Source organism: Dendrobates tinctorius, unplaced genomic scaffold, assembly GCF_039654945.1.
Source record: "Dendrobates tinctorius isolate UK_male_01 unplaced genomic scaffold, ASM3965494v1 ptg000014l, whole genome shotgun sequence".
In the NCBI taxonomy this organism is placed as follows: Eukaryota; Metazoa; Chordata; class Amphibia; order Anura; family Dendrobatidae; genus Dendrobates; species Dendrobates tinctorius.
Genome location: NW_027361682.1, coordinates 7,003,219 through 7,026,414, shown reverse-complemented (window position 1 = coordinate 7,026,414; position 23,196 = coordinate 7,003,219). Strand labels below are relative to the sequence as shown.

The following is a 23,196-nucleotide window of genomic DNA, read 5'->3' as shown; positions in this document are numbered from 1 at the left end:
AGAATTGTGATGTCAGTTCAGATAATTGAGCCAGTGTCTCAATGAAATTCTTATGGGACATCACAGAAAGTCATGAGATTCCCGCCTGTGGCATCATGTTACCTGGAGAACATCTCAGCTTACAGAAAGATTTGGTAAAGTAAGGTATTTAGAAAAGATTTTACCTATTGCAGTTTGTTCACAGGAAAGGCATTTATAAAGTAGTAACTAACCCTTTTTAAAAAAATATCTAAGCTTTACAATGGGTAAGTTGTTAAATCATATCCTGCAGACTTAGGCTAGCTTCACACTAGCGTATGGAGGAGCTGCGGAGGGATGTGGACTTCCTCCATGAAGCTCCGCCTCCTGCCGCGCCTCCTCTGTTCAGCTCCGCCTACGTCGGCATGTGGCCTGCGTACCCTATCTTTAGCATTGGGTATGCAGGCCATGCCGATGTATGTGGATGCCTCTGCATGCGTCGTTCTGACGGTGCGGCGACTGCAACAAAATCCAACACGCTGTGTTTGGCGCAGGTACCCGCACCGTCAAAACAACGCATGAGGAGGCATCCGCATGCATCAGCATGGCCTGCATACCCAATGCTAAAGATAAGGTACGCAGGCGGAGCTGAACGGAGGAGGCTCTGCAGGGAGCGGAGTTTCACGGAGGAAGTCCGCATCCCTCTGCAGCTCCTCCATATGCTAGTGTGAAACTAGTCTAGAATGAACTGAAACTTAGCCTCATAGACAAAGAGGCTAAGTACATTCTCGGTCGCTCACATTTATCTTTCCAATGTGTTTCCCTCCAACAAAACCATTATAAACTGCTCAGAAGGTGGTTCATAACACTAGTATTGCTGTACACTTACACTCTATCAACTGCAAAGCTCTCCTAGAGATGCGGAAGCCACATGGGCAAACTCTCCCACAACTGGTTGGTGTTCACCCTCAACTCCTAATTTAAGAAGCAAATAGCAGATAATGCTCAACTATCCTGTGCTCAATTTAAAACTCACAGCAGAATTTAAGGGTTTGTCAGGTTAAAAAAAACATTTATCACCTAGCCATAAGATAGGTGGTAATTTATTGAATGAATAGAGTCTGACCACTAAGACGTGCACTTACATGCAGAATGGGGCGCATTTATCTCCAATATAGAATAGAGTGGCAGTGCGCTCCATTTATTCTGTATAAGGCTGCCAAGTGCATTGCTCAGCTTTTTCCAGCAGCCCCAAAGGTCATCCTAATCAGAAGAGATAAGCTGGGCACTGGATCGTTTCCTTGCAACTCTCCCGATAATGTATAGTAGAGTCTCTCCTTGGCCAATCTTAAATCCGAAGAGAAAGAAAGGCACTGTACAACCCTTTTAGGCTGCAGTTATACAGTATACAGAAATATGGCATATATTATATACTTGTACATAATTTATAAATAGGTGTATTTGTCTGATTTTCCATAACAAATGATTTTGATAATTGCAATCATTTTCTAAAAATCATTTAGTACTCTAAATTGTGTATGCTTTACCATAACAAAACATTTTTTATTGCACTTACACTTCTCAAAATTTAAAAAAATAAATAAAATGGCTACTTCCCTTTGTGAGTTTTCTGATGAGTAACAAGATTTGTTTTCTGATTAAAACATTTCCCACATACTGAACATGAAAATGGCTTCTCCCCTGTGTGAACTCTCTGATGTGTGACAAGTTTGTATTTTTCGCTAAAACATTTCCCACATTCTGAACATGAATATGGCTTCTCTCCTGTGTGAATTCTGAGATGTGTAACAAGTTTGTATTTCTCCGTATAACATTTCCCACATTCTGAACAGGTGTATGGCTTCTCTCCTGTGTGAATTTTCTGATGTCGAACTAAGACATGGCCATGGTAAAAACATTTTCCACATTCTGAACATGAAAATATCTTGTCCTCTGTCTGATTTCCCTGTAGAGTAACAAGATTTGTTTCTGGGTTAAAACATTTCCCACTGTCTGAACATGAAAATTGCTTTTCACTTCTGTGACTTCTGTGATGAGTAGCAAGATTTGTTTTATGATTAAAACATTTGCCACAATCGGTACAGGAAAATATCTTCTCCCCTGTGTGAATTCTTTGATGAGCAACAAGTTTATATTTCTCACTATAACATTTCCCACATTCGGAACATAAATATGGCTTCTCCCCTGTGTGAATTCGCTGATGTGTAACAAGTTTATATTTCTCACTATAACATTTCCCACATTCTGAACAAGAATATGGCTTCTCCCCTGTGTGAATTCTCTGATGTCTAACCAAAACGTGGTGATATTCAAAACATTTTCCACATTCTGAACATGAAAATAGCTTCTCCCCTGTACGGTTTCTCTGTTGAGTAATAAGATTTCTTTTCCAATTAAAAAATGTCCCACATTCTGAACATGAAAATGGCTTCCCCTCTGCTTGACTTCTCTGATGAGTAACAAGATTTGTTGTCACATTAAAACATTTCCTACATTCCGAACATGAAAATGGCTTTCTCCCTGTGTGAATTCTTTGATGCACAACAAGATTTGTTTTCTGATTAAAACATTTCCCACATTCTGAGCATGAAAATGGCTTCTCCCCAGTGTGAATTCTCTGATGTGCAACAAGATTTGTTTTCCGAGTAAAACATTTCCCACATTCTGAACAAGAAAATAGCTTCTCTCCTGTGTGAGTTCTCTGGTGTCTAAGAAGATGTGATTTCTCTGTAAAATATTTCCCACATTCTGAACATGAATAAGTATTATCTCCTATGAAAGCTATTTCATGTTTAACAGCTCTTCTGAGACTTTTGTTTTGCATATCATTCTTTGATGAAGCAGAAGAAAAGACTTGCTGAAAGGCATCAGATGATAGATATTTGCTATGAAGTGCTAGCGGTATATCTGGGATAATGACATGTTCTTCACATGTATCTGGTTTGATACCATGATCTTCAGCTTTAAAATCCAAAAATATAAATTCTTTTGAGATCTTTGAAAAGTCATCTGCAAATATAAAAAAAAAGATTTTTTTTTCTACATGACTATTGAAATATTAAAATGTATATTATTTATTTTACAACATTTCCTTACAAATTGCAATGCAATTCAATTGTCAAATGACTAGAAACAGTAAACCACATTCCAATGACTAAGAGAACTTGGTACCAGGTTGTGCTATTTCACTTCTCTCTTGAAGCAGTCTTCTCTATAGGTTCACTTCAATTGTTAACAATTGTTTCCAAGTACATGTTCAGTGGAGACTCATAAAAGGGACTAAGTCAGTGCTATCAGGTGGTACCCAACTTTAACAATCTCTCAGCTGCATGCATTCTAGCACAGAGCAGGGTACGTGGACAAAGCAGTATGGTCATAGACAAATAAGCCATGGCTTTGGAGCAACTATACGGTTGTGTAGTTTTTACTAGTGGAACTAAACAGGGTATACAAGAAAGGAGAACAAGTCCTTTATACATTAGGGAAGCCATCAGAAATATTGGTGTACATCAAAAATATATGAATATGGGTGCACTGGGGATCTGAAAAATAATTTGGAACACTGTCCTCTACTATGTATGGCCGTCAGTCACTGATTCTTTTGTAGATCCGCGAGTTTTAAGGCTACAGCCACCTATATGCACAAAAAATAATTAAATTCATATGTGAATAAGTTACTTTTGTTAAAGGGAACCTGTAAGGCTATTCATGCTGTCCACATCAAGGACAGAATGAATCAGATCCTTGATACACGATTATAGTTATGCTTATTATTATTACTATGGACTAGCTGGTGTTGCATTAGCCTTATTGACTGTTTCTTGCACTTTACCTAGCATTATTGGTAGATTCCATATTTTCTCAGTGTTGACTAAGTGTCGTCAAAATGTTGGTGAACTTTATACTTGTTCCCAAGGTGTATGGTAAATGAAAAAGTGGAACTGGCAGCGGACAATGTGAGAAAGCAAAGCCTCCTACCATGGAAAAAAATGTTAGTGCTGCCAACAGCAGCGCCATTTGTACTGCTGGTTCTATCCGTTTCGGCCGTAGTAGTACCAACCCTTGGTCACATTTGTTTCCTTTGTCTCTGGAAAAGCGTATTAGTGGGGAGGAAGCGAAGGAATATATATCACATCATTCTTAGGAGGATGATGTAACTTCTGACAGCAACATTATCAGCTGGAATCAATCTTCTACTTAATCCACTTACCTCACTGCCATATCCCTTAGATACCCGATGTGTACTTTAGTTACCAGCTCCCTGCATCAGCGCGCTGGTAACTAACGTACACATCGGGTATCTAAGGGATGCCCATCCCTTAGATACCCGATGTGTACGTTAGTTACCAGCAGATTGCTGGTCTCCCGTCTGTCACACGCAGCGATGCGTGCTGGCCAGCGGGAGATCAGCGACGAAAAAAATGTCCAGAGGTTTCTTGCAGCAATCAGCGATACCGGCAGGGGGGCCGGTCGCTGATCGCTGTCACACACAGCGATCTCGCTGGTGAGATCGCTGTTGTGTCACAAAACTTGTGACTCAGCAGCGATCTCGCTAGCGAGATCGCCATGTGTGACGGGGCCTTAACACTTAAGGCCCCTTTACATTTAGCGATGCACCAGCGATCCCGACCACGATACGACCCGGTCAGGATCGCTGGTGCATCGCTAAATGGTCGCTAGTGAGCTGCCACACAGGCAGATCTCACCAGCGATGTAGCGATGCTCGGCGGTCGTACTTACCTTTCAGACAAAGCGATGACCGCAGTCTTCCGCCCGCGTCCATAGCTCGCTCGTCGGTGCCAGTGGGGGAGTCGGTCGGAGGTAAGTATCACATATAGCGATATCGCTGCTGCGTCACAAAATCGTTGGCGCTTTAGCGATATCGCTATGTGTAAAGCCCCCTTTAAAGGGGTTGTCCGGTCAAAGCCCATAAGGCTGCAGTCATTCTATGTTAATGCAGAATTATGAATTCCCCCAGCGCACACACTGTGAGCTGCAGGGATTCACTGGTTTCAGACCCTGGAACAGAGAGTATGTACGAGTTATAAAAATCCCCGGCCAGTGAGCTCGGCATCACCCTTTAGTCGGACTGACTGCCCCCGTTTTGGCTCAATACAAGTGTATGAAGTGAGGCCCCACCCACTGGCTGGGGATATGTGTAACTTATATATACCCTCCGTTCCCGGGTCTGAAACTGGGGAATCCCCGCACTGTAAAGTGCCTGCGCTGTGTGTATTCATAAGTCTGCAGTCACACAGACTTATTGGATTGATCTAAACAACCCCTTTAATGTTGTATACAGTTGAATTGCAATTCTGTCAATGTCACTTGCATCTATTCTGACTCTTAATAACATGACAAAAAGCACACTTGGGAATAAAGATATTACTTCACCAGAACAACATCTTCCACTTGATTTTTTGAAAGAGGTGAACGCTGTACTCTGATTATGGAGCAGATGGGGATGGAGGAGACATTTCAAACGCCTAGGGCACATGCAGTGGAGGCAGGACTCTGAGCCGAGGAAAATTTCACTGTGGAAATCAGATAAGGGGGCAAACAATTTAGGACATTTTCAGCACAGAGGCAAACGTCAGCTAGGGATAATGAAGATTCTATGGTAGACTAGACCTGGGAACTATACAGGGGTACTGAGGAAGTGATGACACCAGAAGAGGAGGGTGTTAGCCTTAGCAATACACAGCAGAGGTAATCTGTGACTAAAATATCCTCTAGGGCAAAATATAATTCTTTTGCAGTCAGTTTTGGAGCATGTAATGTCACTTGAATTGTTGGTGGAGGAAGCTCAATGGCACCTGAAAATCTCCAGTTGCAGTGATGGAGAGTTTCAGGTGTGGGAGTTATTTTGTTCATTGCCACCGGGGAATTCTTTGGCTCGCTGCAGACTATGCAGGAGGAAAATAAGCCGCTGATGTTCTGTCTCGCATAACAAAGAAACTGCAACTCTCCAACATCACAAGAAGCTCCATGAACTGCTATTTTGGGAGAAGCAAGCCAGCCAGCAAACAGAGCAAGCTTCTAGTTGTCCTCTTATCCCACGTTCTCACTTTTGTCTGTCAGTGAGGCCGCATCCTCAAGCAATACTTGGCCAGTATCATCATCTCCATCATCGTGATTCACAATTAATATTTGTTGCACCGGGAGTGCTCTTCCTTCTGAATCGCACTACCAGATATCCATCTCTGATTGTGTGTTGAAGAAACAGGCATACAATCCAAGACATCTGCTTGTGTGCTATATAAACTCTCACCAGGTCAAGTTGCTGGTGGTGTAGTCACTACTGTTCCATATATGCTGGCTAGGAACAGAATAAGTAATCCAGCGAGTATATGGTTAAATAGATCAATCCCAAAAGGTAACTACAGATGCGGACAATGTTGGTTTTGTACTTTTCAGCTTTGCCAAAGGTTCATGAAGATGGGTGGAGTCACCCATAAATTCAACGGTTTTCTAATTTGCAAAACATAGTTTGTAACATACTGTATGTGATCCTTCATCCATATGGCCTATTTTATACAGGTAAAACATTTTTAAATCAATTGAGACAGGGGTAGGAGACACTCTGCTGATTTAACCCATAGTTGAGACGTATAATAGTGACCCTACAGTATTGAGATGGAGTTGAATGTGTAAATACTCCTAAAAATTGGAGAGATAAGACACAAAAAGAATGTTGGCATCTTATGCATATATTTTCTACTGTATAAATTATATGTTATCATATGTGTTTTCAAGGTTTCTCCCAATTGGAGTGACGCTACAATTTTAAATAGTGTGCTGTTTTCACTGTACAAATAGGCCTGTAAAAGTGTCAGTAGACACGAAACGGCCATAGTCTGTTGTCGTTTGCCTGTACTCTCCCCACCTAATATTTATTGCTTGCTATGAAACATTAAGATTTTTTGTGTTGAGTGCTGTCATCCTTACTTCTACTACTTGTGACTACTACTTGGGACTTCAGTTACTTTTGTGTAATGACAGAGCCCCACTAATTATTACAGCACAGCTATGTGCATGGACTACATCTGAGTATATGAGTGTGCATTCATGAGAGGAAGACGGTAGTGCCAAGAGGTTTCCTTTGTGCCTGTTTTTTTATCTTGCGAATGCCTACCTACTGTATAACTGAAAAAGAGAACCTTCTCTGCTTCTGCAGAGCCAACGCTCCACCGCCTGTGCCAAAGCTAAGTCTACAACAAGTAGCTAAGGCGACAGAAGCAACTACAATATGTTTAATGTCATGGACCAGATGTTTGCTGAAGTGTGCCAAACTGACACACTCCAATAATCACAGACGCACATGCCAAACAGCTAGATGTGTGACTTCTGGCTCAGCAAATTAGACCAGTAGGAAGAACTGACCAAATTTCCTATGGGTGTATGGTTATGTCCAACCTCTACTATACTGTCATAGAGGGTATGTAGCACAGTCGATGCCTTTATCACAACCAAGCAGACCTAGCTAGGCTCACCATGTTATCTCTATACAATGTGCACTGACAGTGCACTCTTTTGCCAGCTTGTCACTTATCAGAGCCGGCGAGGGACCGCAGTGTCACTGCGCATTAAAAATAATATTGCACAGTCGCAAGATCCTACAACAAAGCCAAAGAAATGAGCTGGAGCATAGCTTGGTATCTGTGCAATGTATAAGAGCATGTTCAAACTGTGGCCATTTCACAGATAAAATCCACTAAATGTAAAAATGAGCATATACACTGTAGTAAGTAAATAGTAGCAATACATGTAAATAACATAATAAGTACCCTAACACTATTTTCATCAAAAAAGAATAAAAGTCATCCCATCACAACAAGGTGTACCCAAGCGCGCCGGTCCTATACTGCCCATAGGAAGCTATATAGATGAAAGCATGCGGTCAGGATTCAGAAGTCTGCAGTCATATAGTCAGAGGAATGGACAACCCCTTTAAAAACCTATTTAGAGACATCAACTGTGCACAGTGTCTTCTTTTAGACAGAACTGTCAATACTGAAATATTTCCTCTGCAGCAGCTTGAAAATGGAGACAACAGTAAAAAAAGTGTGTTTTAGTGCTAAACCTTTAGATGTAATATCCACATTAAAAAACTCCGTGTTAACATACCCTAAACATTTCAATGCATAATGCTACAAACCAGTGACTCTGCAAAAACCGTGACTTTTCTGCATTTAGTGGTCACTACTCACCTGTGCGGTTATCTGTAGGAATCTCCTCCTTACACCGCTCATCACCCCTCACATATGTCTCTGTAGTATTAATATGGGGCAGATCTTCACCCTGAAACAAATATTGAAAAAAGTCACAGAACGAATTAGATTTTGGGTAAAATGATTTCAAAGAGCAAAAAAAGAGCAAATAGTTGAAGGTCTCCTGTAGAAATTCAATCTTATTGTTCCATTTTCCAACCAGAGGTCTCCATAACTGGGATCATTGTGAGAAGATCCAGGCAACATTTAATATCTATTATTAGCTTTATCCTGTCATCTCCACCAAATATAAAACATACACTGCAAGGCCATCTTATTAGAGTCACCAACCTAGTACTGGGCTGGACATCATTTGACCTTCAGAACGTCAGAAATTGTCTCCCTCACAGATTCTGCTATATGTAGAAATAGTTCTGCAGGAATATTGGATAGCTTTTCGCACTTGCCACAAATTAGAATTAGATGGAGGTATTGACTTGCTCTTAACAATCCGTTCTACCTTCTCTTAGCAAAGTTCTTTAGGATTATGATCTGGAGATAATGAAGGCCGCGGAAGCAAGCAAAACTCACTGTTGTGATGCAGAAAGCAATCCATGACTTATATGACCATTGTGGCATGATATATTGTCCTTCTACCATAAGTAAACAGCTATCCTGAAGTGATAAACTTGGTTGGCATTTGGTTAGGTAAGCTCTGATGTCCAAACATCCATCCACAGATATGTGGATGTGTAAAGAAAACATTTCTCTCACCATTACTTCACCTTCAGACTGAAATGCTGTCCTGTGATAGGAAAAGAGTATGATTGCACCAAATTATGACGCTCCCATCAGAACTGTGCTACAGCAAACTGGAATCATCTAACAAAGCAATGTTTCCCACTGCTCAGTGATATCATTTATGCTCTCTTCACCCAATTAAGTTTTTTTTCTATTTCCCTCAGAATGACGAGTACATTCGGACAAGTTAGTGCATCACAAGTTCTTAGAATGATTCTAGATATCTCCCTCAATGAGTTGTTTACGTCTACAAGATTCACTTTCATTGAGCGTTTTCCCTCATTCACAACATTGTCAATATACTTTTGACACCATGGCATAAAAAAAACCCATGAGGTTGGAAATTTTTGAAATACTGATTCTGGCTGATCTAGCACCAATGACATTGTTCAAAGAAGCTCAGATTGCTCAATTTCATATTCACACTAGAAACTGATCACTTCAATTTATGCTGCACTTGGGGGTTATGGGTCTAATTTCCATACAGAAAAGTTTCCATCAGGATCTGAAAGGGTTCACAGTTCCTAAGGTTAAATGTAGACATAAGTCCAACGAGTTTAGCCTGTAGCCTGTAATGCCGCTGTATTTGTACTCTGTTTACCCGGTGTTACTCTGCATATCTCTGCTTCAACCCTTCACTCCTTTCCCCCTAATAAGCTGGAATGCTGTTGTCAGTTACCTGTATGGATGCTGCTCAATTCCCGACTCCGCTGCTTAGCCGTACATGTGTGTGGGTCTCTGCTGTGCTGCATGACCACCCACATGTGCGGTCCCTTGGCTGCCGCTGTGAAAGATACCCACAGGTTGCGAGGTCCTCTGCAGTTGTGCATGACTTACCACATGTGTCCAAGCTTGCAGCCACTGCCAGGTGTCCTTTGCTATGCTGATTTGTTTCTGGCTTTGCTTAGGGTGCGCGCGGCCACACCTCCCCTGCTTTTATGAGGAATGGGTGTGTGCTTGAATTGCTGTCCCCAGCGCATCACTGTGGGGCAGCTCCTATATAAAGTTCCCCTGCCCTGTGGGGCATTGCCAAAGCTTCGCATCAAGTTTCTGAGTCTTGCCATGTGTGTTTGGTGTTCAGCTCCTGTTCTGCCTGCGTGCGGTTCTAGGTGAGCTGATGCCTGTTTTAGCCTGCTCTGGGGGCTGAGTACCCAGATTCATTTCTGTTCATGTCCTGTTTTTCTGCCTGCTCTGGGGGCTGAGTACTCAGATTCACCTTTCCTGGGGGCTGCATATCCAGGCCCATTTCTGCCTGCTCTGGGGGCTGAGTACCTAGATCTGCCTTTCCTGGAGGCTGCATGTCCAGGCCCGTTTTGTTTTGTTTCCCGCCTCCCTGAGGGCTGCATTCTCAGGCCTGAACCCTTGATCCTGTATCCGTTCCTGTACCTGACCCTGTCTGGACTGTGTCCTCTATGTTATGTTCCTGAGGTCCCTCTGTGTCTGGAACCCTGTACCCAGTGACTGACTTTTTGCTAACTGACTTTTTGTGAACAAACCTTGGTTCATTTTTGAAGTTTGAGTCCAGTGTTCCTGCTGAGTCTCTTCTATGCTGTACTCAGCTTGTTATTCAGTGCAATCCCCGGCCAGCTCCAGTCCAACCTGGCGGTGCTTACAGCAGACTGTTTGAGTTCCTTTTTAGGTCGCTGCCAGATGTCCAGAGCCTGACATCCATGGCGTCATGTCTGGAGCCAGATGACCATGGCCTGGTGTCTGGCGACAACTCCCAGATGTCCGGTGCCTGACGTCCTCCGCCAGATGTCCAGAGTCCGATGCCAGTGTTCTGATGTTCTATCCGAGATCTGATGTCCAGCATGTGACCCGAGTCGTGAAGTCCAGTCTGTGGCCTGATGTCCAGCCTGTGTCTTGATGTCCAGATGGTCTGCCTGTGACTGATGTCCAGCCCATCTCCTGATGTCCTGCCTGTGTCCGATCTCCTGATATCCGCCTTGTGCCCTGATGTCCAGATGTTCCGCTTGTGTCCTGATGTCCTGAAGTCCAGTCTGTGTCCTGATATCCAGTCTGTGTCTTGATGTCCAGATGTCCTGCCTGTGTCTGATGTCCCGTCTGTGTCCTGATGACCTGATGTCCAGCCTATGTCCAGATGTCTTGATGTTCTGATGTCCAGCCCGTGTCCTGATGTCCTGCCTGTGTCCGATCTCCTGATGTCCGCCTTGTGCCCTGATGTCCAGATGTTCCGCTTGTGTCCTGAAGACCAGTCTGTGTCCTGATGTCTAGCCTGTGCTCTGATGTCCGGATGTCCTGCCTGTGTCCGATGTCCTGATGTCCAGCCTGTGTCCTGCCTGAGTCCAATGTCCTGATGTCTTGCCTATGTCCGATGTTTCATTTGTGTCCTGATGACCTGATGTCCAGCTTATGTCCAGATATCTTGATTTTCCGATGTCCAGCCTGTGTCCTGATGTTCCGCCTGCGTCCTGATGTCCTGCCTGAGTCCGATGTCTGTCTGTGTTCTGATGTCCAGCCTGTTTCCAGATGTCCAGTCTGTGTTCTGGTGGTCCAGCCTATGCTCTTGAGTCGGTCCCGTTTGTGTTCCTGGATGAATTCCTCCTCCGTGGTTCTCGGGAGTCTCCAGCTCTATTTCCCAGTGATGGTCACGCCAGTGATCCCTGGATCTGACCAGCTGATGCCCAGTGCTGTAGTCCCAATGTTCCTGGACCTATGCTATCCGTGTGTTGCTTATGTTCCGATGTCCTGCCGGTTCCCTGGGGTCTTACCCGTGATGGTTCCTGTCATTATCTGAAGACTGTCCGAGGTCGTTGTCTGATGTTCTGTTGCTGTGCCTGTGCTACGCCTGATGCCTGAGGTCATCCTATTATGCCCATGCCAGACAACCCTGGACTGCATCAACCCATGATGACCCTAGCCATCATCTGAAGTCTGCCAAAGGTCGGTGTCTGATGTTCTCCTCCTGTGCCTCTCCTGGTCCTCCAAGGATGCCTGTGCACGATGTCCTTGGACTGCGTCAACCCGTGATGACCTCCTGCTTTGTCTGCCAACCTGAGATATGTACCCTTCTTGATGTGCGCAATCGGGAACCTGGTGTCTAGATGTCTTTTTGCTTCATTTAAGTAAACTTTATGTTTCTTCATACCTGAAGTTGTGCAGTGTCTTTTAGTTCTGCATATGGCCATCTTGTCCACTAGCTCAGCTGCCACAGACTCCTAGTCCAGGTAGGTCCGGGTCCCCCTCTGTGGTCCAGTGGGTCCACATTCCACGATCACCTGGGACGCATACCCCGTCGTCTTTAATGTTCGACGACGTGAGAGCATTGGCTGGTCAGCCACGCTGTGTCCACGATCAAAACATAGCCTAACATGTTGATCCAGAGAAAGGTAAAAACCCTGAGACAAATGCTAATTGTCCTATATTAGGGAGAAAATTAATTCCCAACTTAACACACGACAATCAGATTAGTTCCCTCAATCAATGTCCCATCACAGAATCTAGTATCCATAACTTGAAATATTTTTATCAAAAAAGCATCCAGACTTTCCTTCTACTTTTGTAACTAATCAACCATTAGAACATCATGTTGCTGAGAGTTCCATAGTCTCACTGTGCTTACAGTAATCACCTTCTGTGATTGAGATTAAACCTTCTTCCCTCTATATCTAGAGGATGCCCCCATGTCCATGTCACAGGTCTAAGTGTAAAAAGATTATCAGAAATATCTCTGCACTGTCCCTTCGTAGATCTGTTGTGACGCAGTGAGGAGAATCCTATACGAGGTTGTTATGTATCCCCTAGAATGTGCATAGAAACATACTGAATCCACTGGATCATATTATAATTACCACCACAATTGTAGTTACAATGCAAAGTAAAGAGAGTGTGGCTTTTGTCAAGCTATTTGAATAAGTCAGATTTAGGAAAACCTGACAAGGGCTTTTTTTCTTGGAGAGATCTGTAGGAAGGTAGTGGGATGGATCTCTCCGTCCATTCTGGGTTTTGGAAGTAACATAGTAACATAGTTATTAAGGTTGAAGGGAGACTTTAAGTCCATCTAGTTCAACCCATACCCTATCCTAACCTGCCCTAACATGTTGATCCAGAGGAAGGCAAAAAAAACCCATGTGGCAACAGTAAGCTTCACATTGGGGAAAAAAATTCCTTCCCGACTCCACATACGGCAATCAGACTAGCTCCCTGGATCAATGCAATATTAAGGAGACTAGTGTATATACCCTGTAATATTATACTTTTCAAGAAAGGCATCCAGTCCCTTCTTAAATTTTAGTAGTGAATCACTCATTACAACATCATATGGCAGAGAGTTCCATAGTCTCACTGCTCTTACAGTAAAGAATCCGCGTCTGTGAGTATGCTTAAACCTTCTTTCCTCCAGACGTAGAGGATGCCCCCTTGTCCCCGTCACAGGTCTAAGAGTAAAAAGATCATTAGAAAGGTCTTTGTATTGTCCCCACATATATTTATACATTGTAATAAGATCACCCCTAAGCCTTCGATTCTCCAAACTAAATAACCCCAAGTGTAATAACCTGTCTTGGTATTGCAGACCCCCTAGTTCCCTAATAACCTTGGTCGCTCTTCTCTGCACCCGCTCCAGTTCAGCTATGTCTTTCTTATACACCGGAGACCAGAACTGTACACAGTATTCTAAGTGTGGTCGCACTAGTGACTTATATAGAGGTAAAATTATGTTCTCCTCATGAGCATCTATGCCTCTTTTAATGCATCCCATTATTCTATTTGCCTTTGCAGCAGCTGCTTGACTCTGGCTACTAAATGTGAGTTTGTCGTCCACCCATACACCCAGGTCTTTTTCAGTGACTGTTTTGCCCAGTGTTTTACAATTAAGTACATAATTATACATCTTGTTCGTTCTACCCAAGTGCATGACCTTACATTTATCCCCATTAAAGCTCATTTGCCATTTATCAGCCCAAGCTTCTAGTTTACATAAATCCTCCTGTAATATAAAATTGTCCTCCTCTGTATTAATTACCCTGCAGAGTTTAGTGTCATCTGCAAATATTGAAATTCTACTCTCTATGCCCCCTACAAGGTCATTAATAAATATGTTAAAAAGAAGCGGGCCCAAAACTGACCCCTGTGGTACCCCACTGCTAACCGTGACCCAGTCCGAGTGTGCTCCATTAATAACCACCCTTTGTTTCCTATCCCTGAGCCAGCTCTTAACCCACCTACACATATTTTCCCCTATCCCCATTGTTCTCATTTTATGTATCAACCTTTTGTGTGGCACCGTATCAAAAGCTTTTGAAAAGTCCATGTACACCACGTCCACTGCATTCCCTTGGTCCAGTCCGGAACTTACCTCTTCATAAAAGCTTATCAGATTAGTCTGACAGGAACGGTCTCTTGTAAACCCATGTTGATATTGGGTCATAAGGTTATTCTTCTCCAGATACTCCAGTATAGTATCTCTTAGAAAACCCTCCAGGATTTTACCCACAGTTGAGGTTAAACTTACTGGCCTATAATTTCCAAGTTCAGTTTTTGTCCCCTTTTTGAATATTGGCACCACATTTGCTATACGCCAGTCCTGTGGTACAGACCCTGTTATTATGGAATCTTTAAAGATTAAAAATAGTGGTCTATCTATGACTGTGCTTAATTCCTGCAGTACTCGTGGGTGTTTCCCATCCGGGCCCGGGGATTTGTCAATTTTAGTGATTTGTAGACGCCGCCGTACTTCCTGCTGGGTTAAGCAGGTGACATTTAATGGAGAATTTTTTATCCCTGATCATGTTATCCGTCATGGGATTTTCTTGTATAAATACTGTTGAAAAAAAGTCATTTAGCATATTGGCTTTTTCCTCATCCTCATCCACCATTTCACCCAGACTATTTTTAAGGGGACCAACACTATCATTTTTTAGCTTCTTACTATTTATGTAGTTAAAGAATATTTTGGGATTATTTTTACTTTCTCTGGCAATGAGTCTCTCTGTCTCAATCTTTGCTGTCTTGATTTGCTTTTTACAGAATTTATTTAATCTTCTGTATTTATTTAATGCCTCATCACTACCTACTTGCTTTAATTCTCTAAATGTTTTATTTTTATCTCTTATTGCGCCCCTTACAGCTCTATTTAGCCATAGTGGTTTCCTCCTATTTCTCGCATATTTATTCCCATACGGTATATATTGTGCACAGGTCCTATTCAGGATGCTAATAAACGTCTCCCATTTTCTTTGTGTATTTTTATGTCTCAGGATATCGTCCCAGTTAATTGCACCAAGATCATCTCTCATCCGTTGCAAATTTGCCTTCCTGAAGTTTAGTGTCCTTGTAACCCCTCTACTACACATCTTATTAAAGGATACATGAAAACTTATTAATTTGTGATCACTATTACCCAAGTGACCCTCAACCCTTACATTTGATATGCGGTCTGGCCTGTTGGTTAATATTAGGTCTAGCAGTGCCCCCCCTCTTGTTGGGTCCTGAACCAGTTGTGAAAGGTAATTGTCTCTCATCGTTGTCAGAAACCTATTACCTTTGCTGGAACTGCAGGTTTTGGTTCCCCAATGTATTTCAGGGTAGTTGAAGTCCCCCATAATAATGACTTCTCCTTGAGTCGCTGCTTCATCTATTTGCTTTATGAGGATATTCTCTGTAGCTTCCATTATTTTTGGAGATTTATAACACACCCCTATCAGTAATTTATTATTTTTCCCCCCTCCCCTTATCTCTACCCACAGGGACTCTACATTTTCGTTAGATTCATATAAATTATCACGAAGGATGGGTTTTAAGGATGATTTTACATATAAACACACGCCTCCCCCTTGCTTATTTGTACGGTCATTTCTGAACAGACTATAGCCCTGTAAATTAACAGCCCAGTCATGGCTCTCATCCAGCCTTGTCTCAGATATCCCCACCATGTCATAATTATGTTCCAACAACATTAACTCCAATTCCTCCATCTTGTTGGCGAGGCTTCTGGCATTAGTATACATGCACTTTATGTATCTCTCTGTACCTCTATTCTTTCTTAAATTATTAACTGTTCTAACCCCACCCCCCATGCCACCTCCACCCCCAATGTCATTATTTGTGCCCAGGTCTCTATCTGCACTGTCTTCCCCTCCTATAAAAGGAATACCCTCCCCCCCGTCCCTAGTTTAAACACTCCTCCAACCTTCTAGCCATTTTCTCCCCCAGCACAGCTGCACCCTCCCCATTGAGGTGCAGCCCGTCCCTAGCGTAGAGCCTGTAGCCAACTGAGAAGTCGGCCCAGTTCTGCAGGAACCCAAACCCCTCCTTCCTACACCAATTCCTGAGCCACTTATTAACCTCCCTAATCTCCCGTTGCCTCTCTGGCGTGGCACGTGGTACAGGAAGTATTTCTGAAAATACCACCTTGGAGGTCCTTGCTTTAAGCTTACAGCCTAATTCCCTGAAATCATCTTTAAGGACCTTCCACCTACCTCTAACTTTGTCATTTGTGCCAATGTGCACCATGACCGCTGGATCCTCTCCAGCCCCTCCCAGTAATCTGTCAACCCGATCAGCGATGTGTCGGACTCGAGCGCCAGGTAGGCAGCACACCGCTCGACGATCACTGTCTTTGTGACAGATTGCCCTATCTGTTCCCCTAATAATTGAGTCTCCCACTACCAGAACCTGTCTGGCCTGCCCTGCTCTCCTATTTCCCCCCTTACTGGAGCAGACACTCCTCCGGCTTTCAGAGGACATGCCTTGCTGCAGCGGTGCTACTCCTGCACTAACACTCCCCTCATCTGCCAACTTAGCAAACTTATTGGGGTGTGCCAGATCAGGACTAGCCTCCCTGGTGCTCTTCCCTCTACCCCGCCTTCTAACTGTCACCCAGCTAGCTGCTTCATTGTCCTGCAGCTCCAACCTAGCATCCCCCCCCTCATCTATCCCATTGAGCGTCTGCTCAGTGAGCAGAAGACTCCTTTCCATATTGTCTATGGATCTCAGTGTTGCTAGCTGCACATTTAGATCCAGTATCTGGGCTTCCAAATGCACAACGTGCTCACATCTCGCACAGCAGTATGCACCCTCGACCGGCTGTTCAAGGATTTCATACATGCGGCAAGACGTGCACTGGATGGCATTGGCAATAGTGGAGCACATCCTAATGGGGATTGCACCAGACAATAAGATAAGCAAAAATAAATAAAAAAAAAAAAAAGTATTAATATAACAGCAATTCAGTAAGACCTCCCTTGGAAACTCCCTGAATCTAAAGTCACTGAATTTCAAGTCACACACTTACCACAGTTCGCACTTACGCTCAGGTCACACTCAGCTCGTTCACACTCGCTCAGGAAGAAGATTTAAAAGAGTTTTTTTTTTTTTTTTTTCCCCTTTTACCAGCACACCACCTTGCTGCTCAATGCACTTCCAAAAGGACAATGTCCACGATTCCCATTTAAACTTTCAGGTAAGGGTTGGATGTGTCAGCATTGGTTTTGCAAGCAGTAGTGCATGAGTTCTGTGTATGCCAGGTATGTGCGAGACTGAACACAGATCAGAGCCAAATAGTGAAAAGCCATTCCTGCACCCATGAGTTACAAAGTAGTGCAGTAGCCCACGGCCATGGACTGATACGGATGATCCGGCTGCGCACCAGAGGATAACGTTTGCGTTTATTATAGTAAGTTGACAAAATAAAGACATTTAAGTTGAACTATCTTAGGTCACTGCCTCATTACCACACTGTTGTGAAAGCCGCTGCCTTACACTGTACATTGTAATAAGATTGCCCCTAAGCCTTTGATTTTGCAAAGTGAATAACCTCAATCTTAATAAATAAAACTTTCATAGTATTGATGTTCAGCCATTCCCTTAATAACCTCGGTGACTTCTCTGCACCCACTCAGCTACATCCTTATACATCAGAGAACAAAATGGTACACAGTATTCTAAGTTTATCTGCACTAATAATTGTATAGAGGTAAAGTTATATTCTCGTCATGAACATCTATGCCCCTTTTAATGAATCCCATTATTATTTATTAGCCTTGTCAGTAGCTGCCTGACACTTCTCACTAACGTTAGGTTTGCTGTCCACCCATATACTGTCTTTTTCAATAAGTCTTACCCAGTGTTTTACTAATTGGTAAATTTATACACATTTTATCTTCCTCTGTGCTGATTACCCTGCAGAGTTTAGTATCAACTACAAATACTGATTTTCAACTGTGCTTGTCCTTTCCAAGGTCATTGAGAAATATTTTAAAGAGAAGAAGGCTCCAAACTGATCTATGTAGTACCCCTCTATTAATTGTGACTCAATCATAGTGTGTTCTATTAATAACCATCCTCTGTTTCATATCACTGAGCCGATTGGTAACCTAATTACACATATTTTCCCTTGTTCCATTGCTCTCAATTTATGTGCCACTCTTTTACGTGGCACCGCATCAAATACCTTTGAAAAGTCCAGCTAGCTAAAATCCATGACTTTTCCCTGGTTCAGCCTGGAACTTAACTCCACATAGAAGATGAATGTATTAATTTGACAAGACCAATGTCACACTGGAGCAAGGAAATGCCCAGTGAGCAGTGCAAAAGAGGGGAAAAATTGGATACATTGGGGGCTTATCTACAGCATTACAGAATAATACAATACACAACCTCCGATCCTCACAAGGTCTCCTTCTCTACTCCCCTGTTATCTCCACTTCCCACAATCGCAAACAAGATTTCTCCCGCGTATCCCCCCACTCTGGAACCCTCTACCACAACATATCAGACTCTCACCTACCATCAAAACCTTCAAAAAGAGCCTGAAGACCTACCTCTTCCGACAAGGCTACAACCTGCAGTAACCACTGATCGACCAAACCACTACCCGACCAGCTCTACCCTCGCCTACTGTATTCTCACCCATCCGTTGTAGATTGTGAGCCTTCGCGGGCAGAGTCCTCTCTCCTCCTGTACCAGTCATGACTTGTTAAGTTTATTGAACTTGTTTTTATTATGTATACTCCTCCTCACATGTAAAGCGCCATGGAATAAACGGCGCTATAATAATAAATAATAATAACAATTAACAACACACCGCAACAAAATTTAAATGGAGGCCAGAAACCACAGTTTTCAAAAGATGTAGGTAACTATTTTTACCAGAAAACTGGTGTCAATAACTTCAACAACACACTGGAACAAAATTTAAATGAAGGCCAGAAATGGCAGAAATGTAAGTGGACTTTTTAGATCTGGCTGTATTCCACAGTGCCAACAAGCAAATGGAGCAGAAAAACGGTGTTCTCTGGCTTGCTTTTTAAGCAAGTAATCAGGATTAAGGCTAGTTTCACACTAGCGTTTTTTAGCGCTGCGCATGCATTTTGCATGCGTTTGCTTTTTTAGGCTCATGCGTTTTAACCAGTTTCTAGCCATATTAACTCTTAAAACGCATGCTATTTTAAATGCAGGCGTTCCCATAGACTGTAATGTGATTTTTTTGCACATTCCGTGCGCATGCGTTTTTTTGACACAGGTTGGACGGACCAAAAATGCAACAGGTTGCTTCCGGCGCGCCTAGGCGCACACTACAAAATTGCATGGGCACAAAAACGCATACAAACGCGTGCAAGCGCTAGACCATGCACCCCCATGTTAAAGATAGGGCACAGGACGATGCGCTGCGCTAAAAAACGTTAGTGTGAAACCAGCCTAAGATCCCAGAAAAAATAATTCCTGGCCTCTGATACCTGGTGCTATGTCTAGAAATATCTGTTAGGGTATGTGCACATGCTGCGGATCCGCAGCGGATTTGGCCCTGCGGATCCACAGCAGATGCACAAGCAATGTACAGTACCATGTTAGCCTATGGGATTTCAAAACCGCAGTGCCCACGGTGCGGATTTTTCCACGCGGATTTGCTGCGGTTTTAAATCCGCAGCATGTCAATTCTTTCTGCGGATTCCGCAGCGGTTTGACACCTGTTCCATTGTCCAGGTGTCAAACCGTAGGGGAAAACTGATGGCAAAGCCGCAGGAAAACTGCAGAAAAATCCGCAAGTGAATCCGCACTGTGTGCACTCACCCTAATAGCAGCAGCAGACAAAACTAGAATGGACCCTCTTGCTATATGCACTGCAGTCTGCCACATACACTGCCTGCCTAGCACTGATATCTATGCAGCTTTATTAGTCCTCAGAAGGACTTAGTTGAGATGGATATGCGCATAATATATGGTATACCCACACTAAGAACCAAGCAAAGCTCTCACTAGCTCAGTAGCAACTCTCCCATCACTGCCTGATTCTGGAGCAGACTCTGACGAGCATGCCGGTGCCAGGTCTGATATAGACCAACATGAATGCAGCATTACAGTGTGTGGCAGACAATCCTTGCATGTTCACTGGCTCTCTAAAGAGCACCAAACATGCAGGGCGGGGATCCGAGCTCCCGCCGAGCAACCCCAGAAATACTCGGCAAGCTCCGAGCATCTCAAGCAGTGAGATGGTCGGGTGAGTACCGAGTAGTGGCAAGCATGCTCGCTCATCACTAGTCATGATGTTTTTTTTTATTTAGATACTCCAGGAAAGCATCTCTTAGAAATATTTCAAGGATTTTGCCCATAATACAGATTAAATTTATCTGCCTATAATTTCCGGCTCTATATTTGACCCCTCTTTGATTAGCACCACATTTGTTATGCGCAGAACTTTTTATAGAATTATTAATGGTCTATCATGGTAGTTAATTTCTGCAGTACTCTTGGATGTATGTCATCCAGAGCCTGGTGATTTAAGGTGGAGCTATACTTCCTGCTAAATTAGGTAGATGACATTTATTAAAGAATTAATGGTTTCCCTTATCACATCATCTGTCATGAAATTTTATTTTGTTTAAATACTGTAGAGAAAAAAAGCATTTAGAAGATTGGCCTCTCATCCTCTTCCACCATTTCACCCAGATTATTTTTAAGGGGCCAACACTATTATTTTTGAGTATCTTAATGTTTATTTAGTTGAAAAATATTTTTGGATTATTTTTACTTTCTTTGGCAATGAGCTCATCTGTCTCAATCATTGCTGCTTTGATTTTCTTCATAATTTAATGCCTAGAGCAGTGGTCCCCAACCTGTAGCTTGGGAGCCACATGTGGCTCGCGGTCCAATGAACTGTGGCTCTTGGCTGTCTGTCAGCTTGGTGGTTTAGCTCCAAGTCTAGCAAACAGGTTGGAAGAGCACATCACAACATGGTGACTTTTGTGAGTAGCCCTGTAGAGAAGAGCACATCTGGATGCACATATACTGGTCTCAGGAGCTTACAGATAATTGAAGTATGGTACGCTGGAGACAGTATGACCCTACCTGTCAGAGAAGGTGCTTGAAGCTGGATGTGAGAGTTGGAAGAATACTGAATGGGGGTATTGTGGGAACCCCTTGATCTTGGTATTCTGCTTCTAGGCAATTTATGTGGAAAAGCTTTGGTTATCATTATAACCGTAATGGGGGCTTTGGTTGTCACTACTATGAGGGGGCGGGAGCTGGATGTGGCTCTCAAGGTCAGAAAGGTTGGGGACCACTGGTCTAGAGTATCGCTAATAAATTGTCTCTTCAGTGTAAAATACTGGTGGATAAAACCAGACTGAACACAAGACCTTCACCGCCATAATGGGGGAGATCTCATGACACCTTCTCTCTGTCTACCTGATGATCCTGAGGAATATTGGGATCTTCTTGTTTACAGTCTTGTTGAAGAAGAGGACGGGGACATCTCTCTGGTGTTGTCCTCTCACTGGATAGAACTGGAGGAAACACATACAGTACAGGGACTGAATTAATTCTTTACATACAGATAATTACATGCAGTGTGTATTTAGTCATATTACCTGGTGATGTGAGGGGCTGAGGGACCTCCATCATGATGTCCTTGTACTGATCTTTGTTTCCTTCTAAATACTCCCACTCTTCCATGGATAAATGAATGGTGACATCCTGACACCTTATAGGAACCTGACACATACAATGATGCCGTCATCCCCCGATCCCTTCATAGCGTTACTGTATAATGTCCCAACATTCCCGCAGTGTCACCTCTCCAGTCAACAGCTCAATCATTTTGTAGGTGAGTTCTAGGATCTTCTGGTCATTGATGTCCTCATGTATCAGGGGGTGAGGTGGAGGCCCCGTGATTGGGCTCAGGGGTCTTCTCCATCCATCAGACACAGGGTCCTGACAGCGCTCACTAGAGGTCTTCTTCACTACTGTGTAATCCTGGTTATGGAGAGACACATTAATAAATCTCACTAAAGACATTTCCAGAGTCTGCATCTCTCCAGTTCTGTCCATCTGTTATTCCCATAGATAAGAATAATGTAATGTGACATCATTAGAATCTCTCACCTCTCCAGTAAGCTGGAAGAGGATCTCTAGGGTGAGGTGTAATATCCTCTCCGCCATCTTGTCCCTGTCCCTATCCATCCTTGTAGGGTCACTCAGGAGAATTCTCTTAGATAGATCTCCACTGAAATGATCTGACATTGTTGAAACCTGTATGGGAAGAAGATGATGTAACTGTAGGATTGTGTGCCGACTGGGGGGTGGGCCCTTTCGGCTGCAAAAAGACTGGAGTCAGAAGCAGATGGAAGTTCAATCAGGTCCTCTTTATTGGTTGTCTCACCGACATCCACAGCGGTACAACAGCTCCTGCACACTGGCCTGGGTACCTGTCACCTACTCCTTCTCCTTCCTGATGCAACTCTAGGCTTTCTAGGTTCTTTCTCTGTGGCTGCCTTAGGCCCACAGCCACAGCACTTCCCCTGGTCGAGCCCATCCATCCGTTGTGACACTTACTACCTCTTCTGTGTCCAGCCGTCTGGTACCCCAGGCATCCTCTGTCCTGCAGCTGTCCTGTCAGGGCCACCCCTAACCCCCCCCCCACTGACTCTCTCTAACCCTGGGACTCTCCCTCCTTTTATTCCCTTTCCTTGGAAATCCCCTTCTCAGTCCCTGTAACTCTGCCCACCATGACTTTGCATTTCCTAGCTTCAGGTGCTGTTAAGTCCTTTGCTCAATGTCCTGTGTCTCCTTCTAGTGGCCAAAACTAAGTATTACACTGTCTCTAACTAATTCTATCTGCTTTACCCACATATGTCTACAAGTCATAATACAGCATTGTACACAGCACATTTTACATTTGCCTTTCTTCCAGCAGACAAGTCCACATATCAGTCCATGTCCCCTATACAACATTATGTGAAGAATCTTA

The 23,196-nt window shown here is 43.4% G+C and overlaps 1 protein-coding gene across 1 annotated transcript; it reads right to left on the bottom strand.

Annotated features, from left to right (window-relative positions):
* Positions 1-1,500: 1,500 nt before the first annotated feature.
* On the bottom strand, positions 1,501-22,559 carry LOC141070631 (uncharacterized; the record flags this gene model as incomplete). The annotated part of the gene is made up of 6 exons (XM_073559567.1): positions 1,501-2,988; positions 8,190-8,280; positions 21,636-21,733; positions 21,818-21,941; positions 22,023-22,202; positions 22,332-22,559. Coding segments are annotated over 6 exons (2,142 nt in total), but the record flags the coding sequence as incomplete, so codon positions are not given.
* Positions 22,560-23,196: the final 637 nt, after the last annotated feature.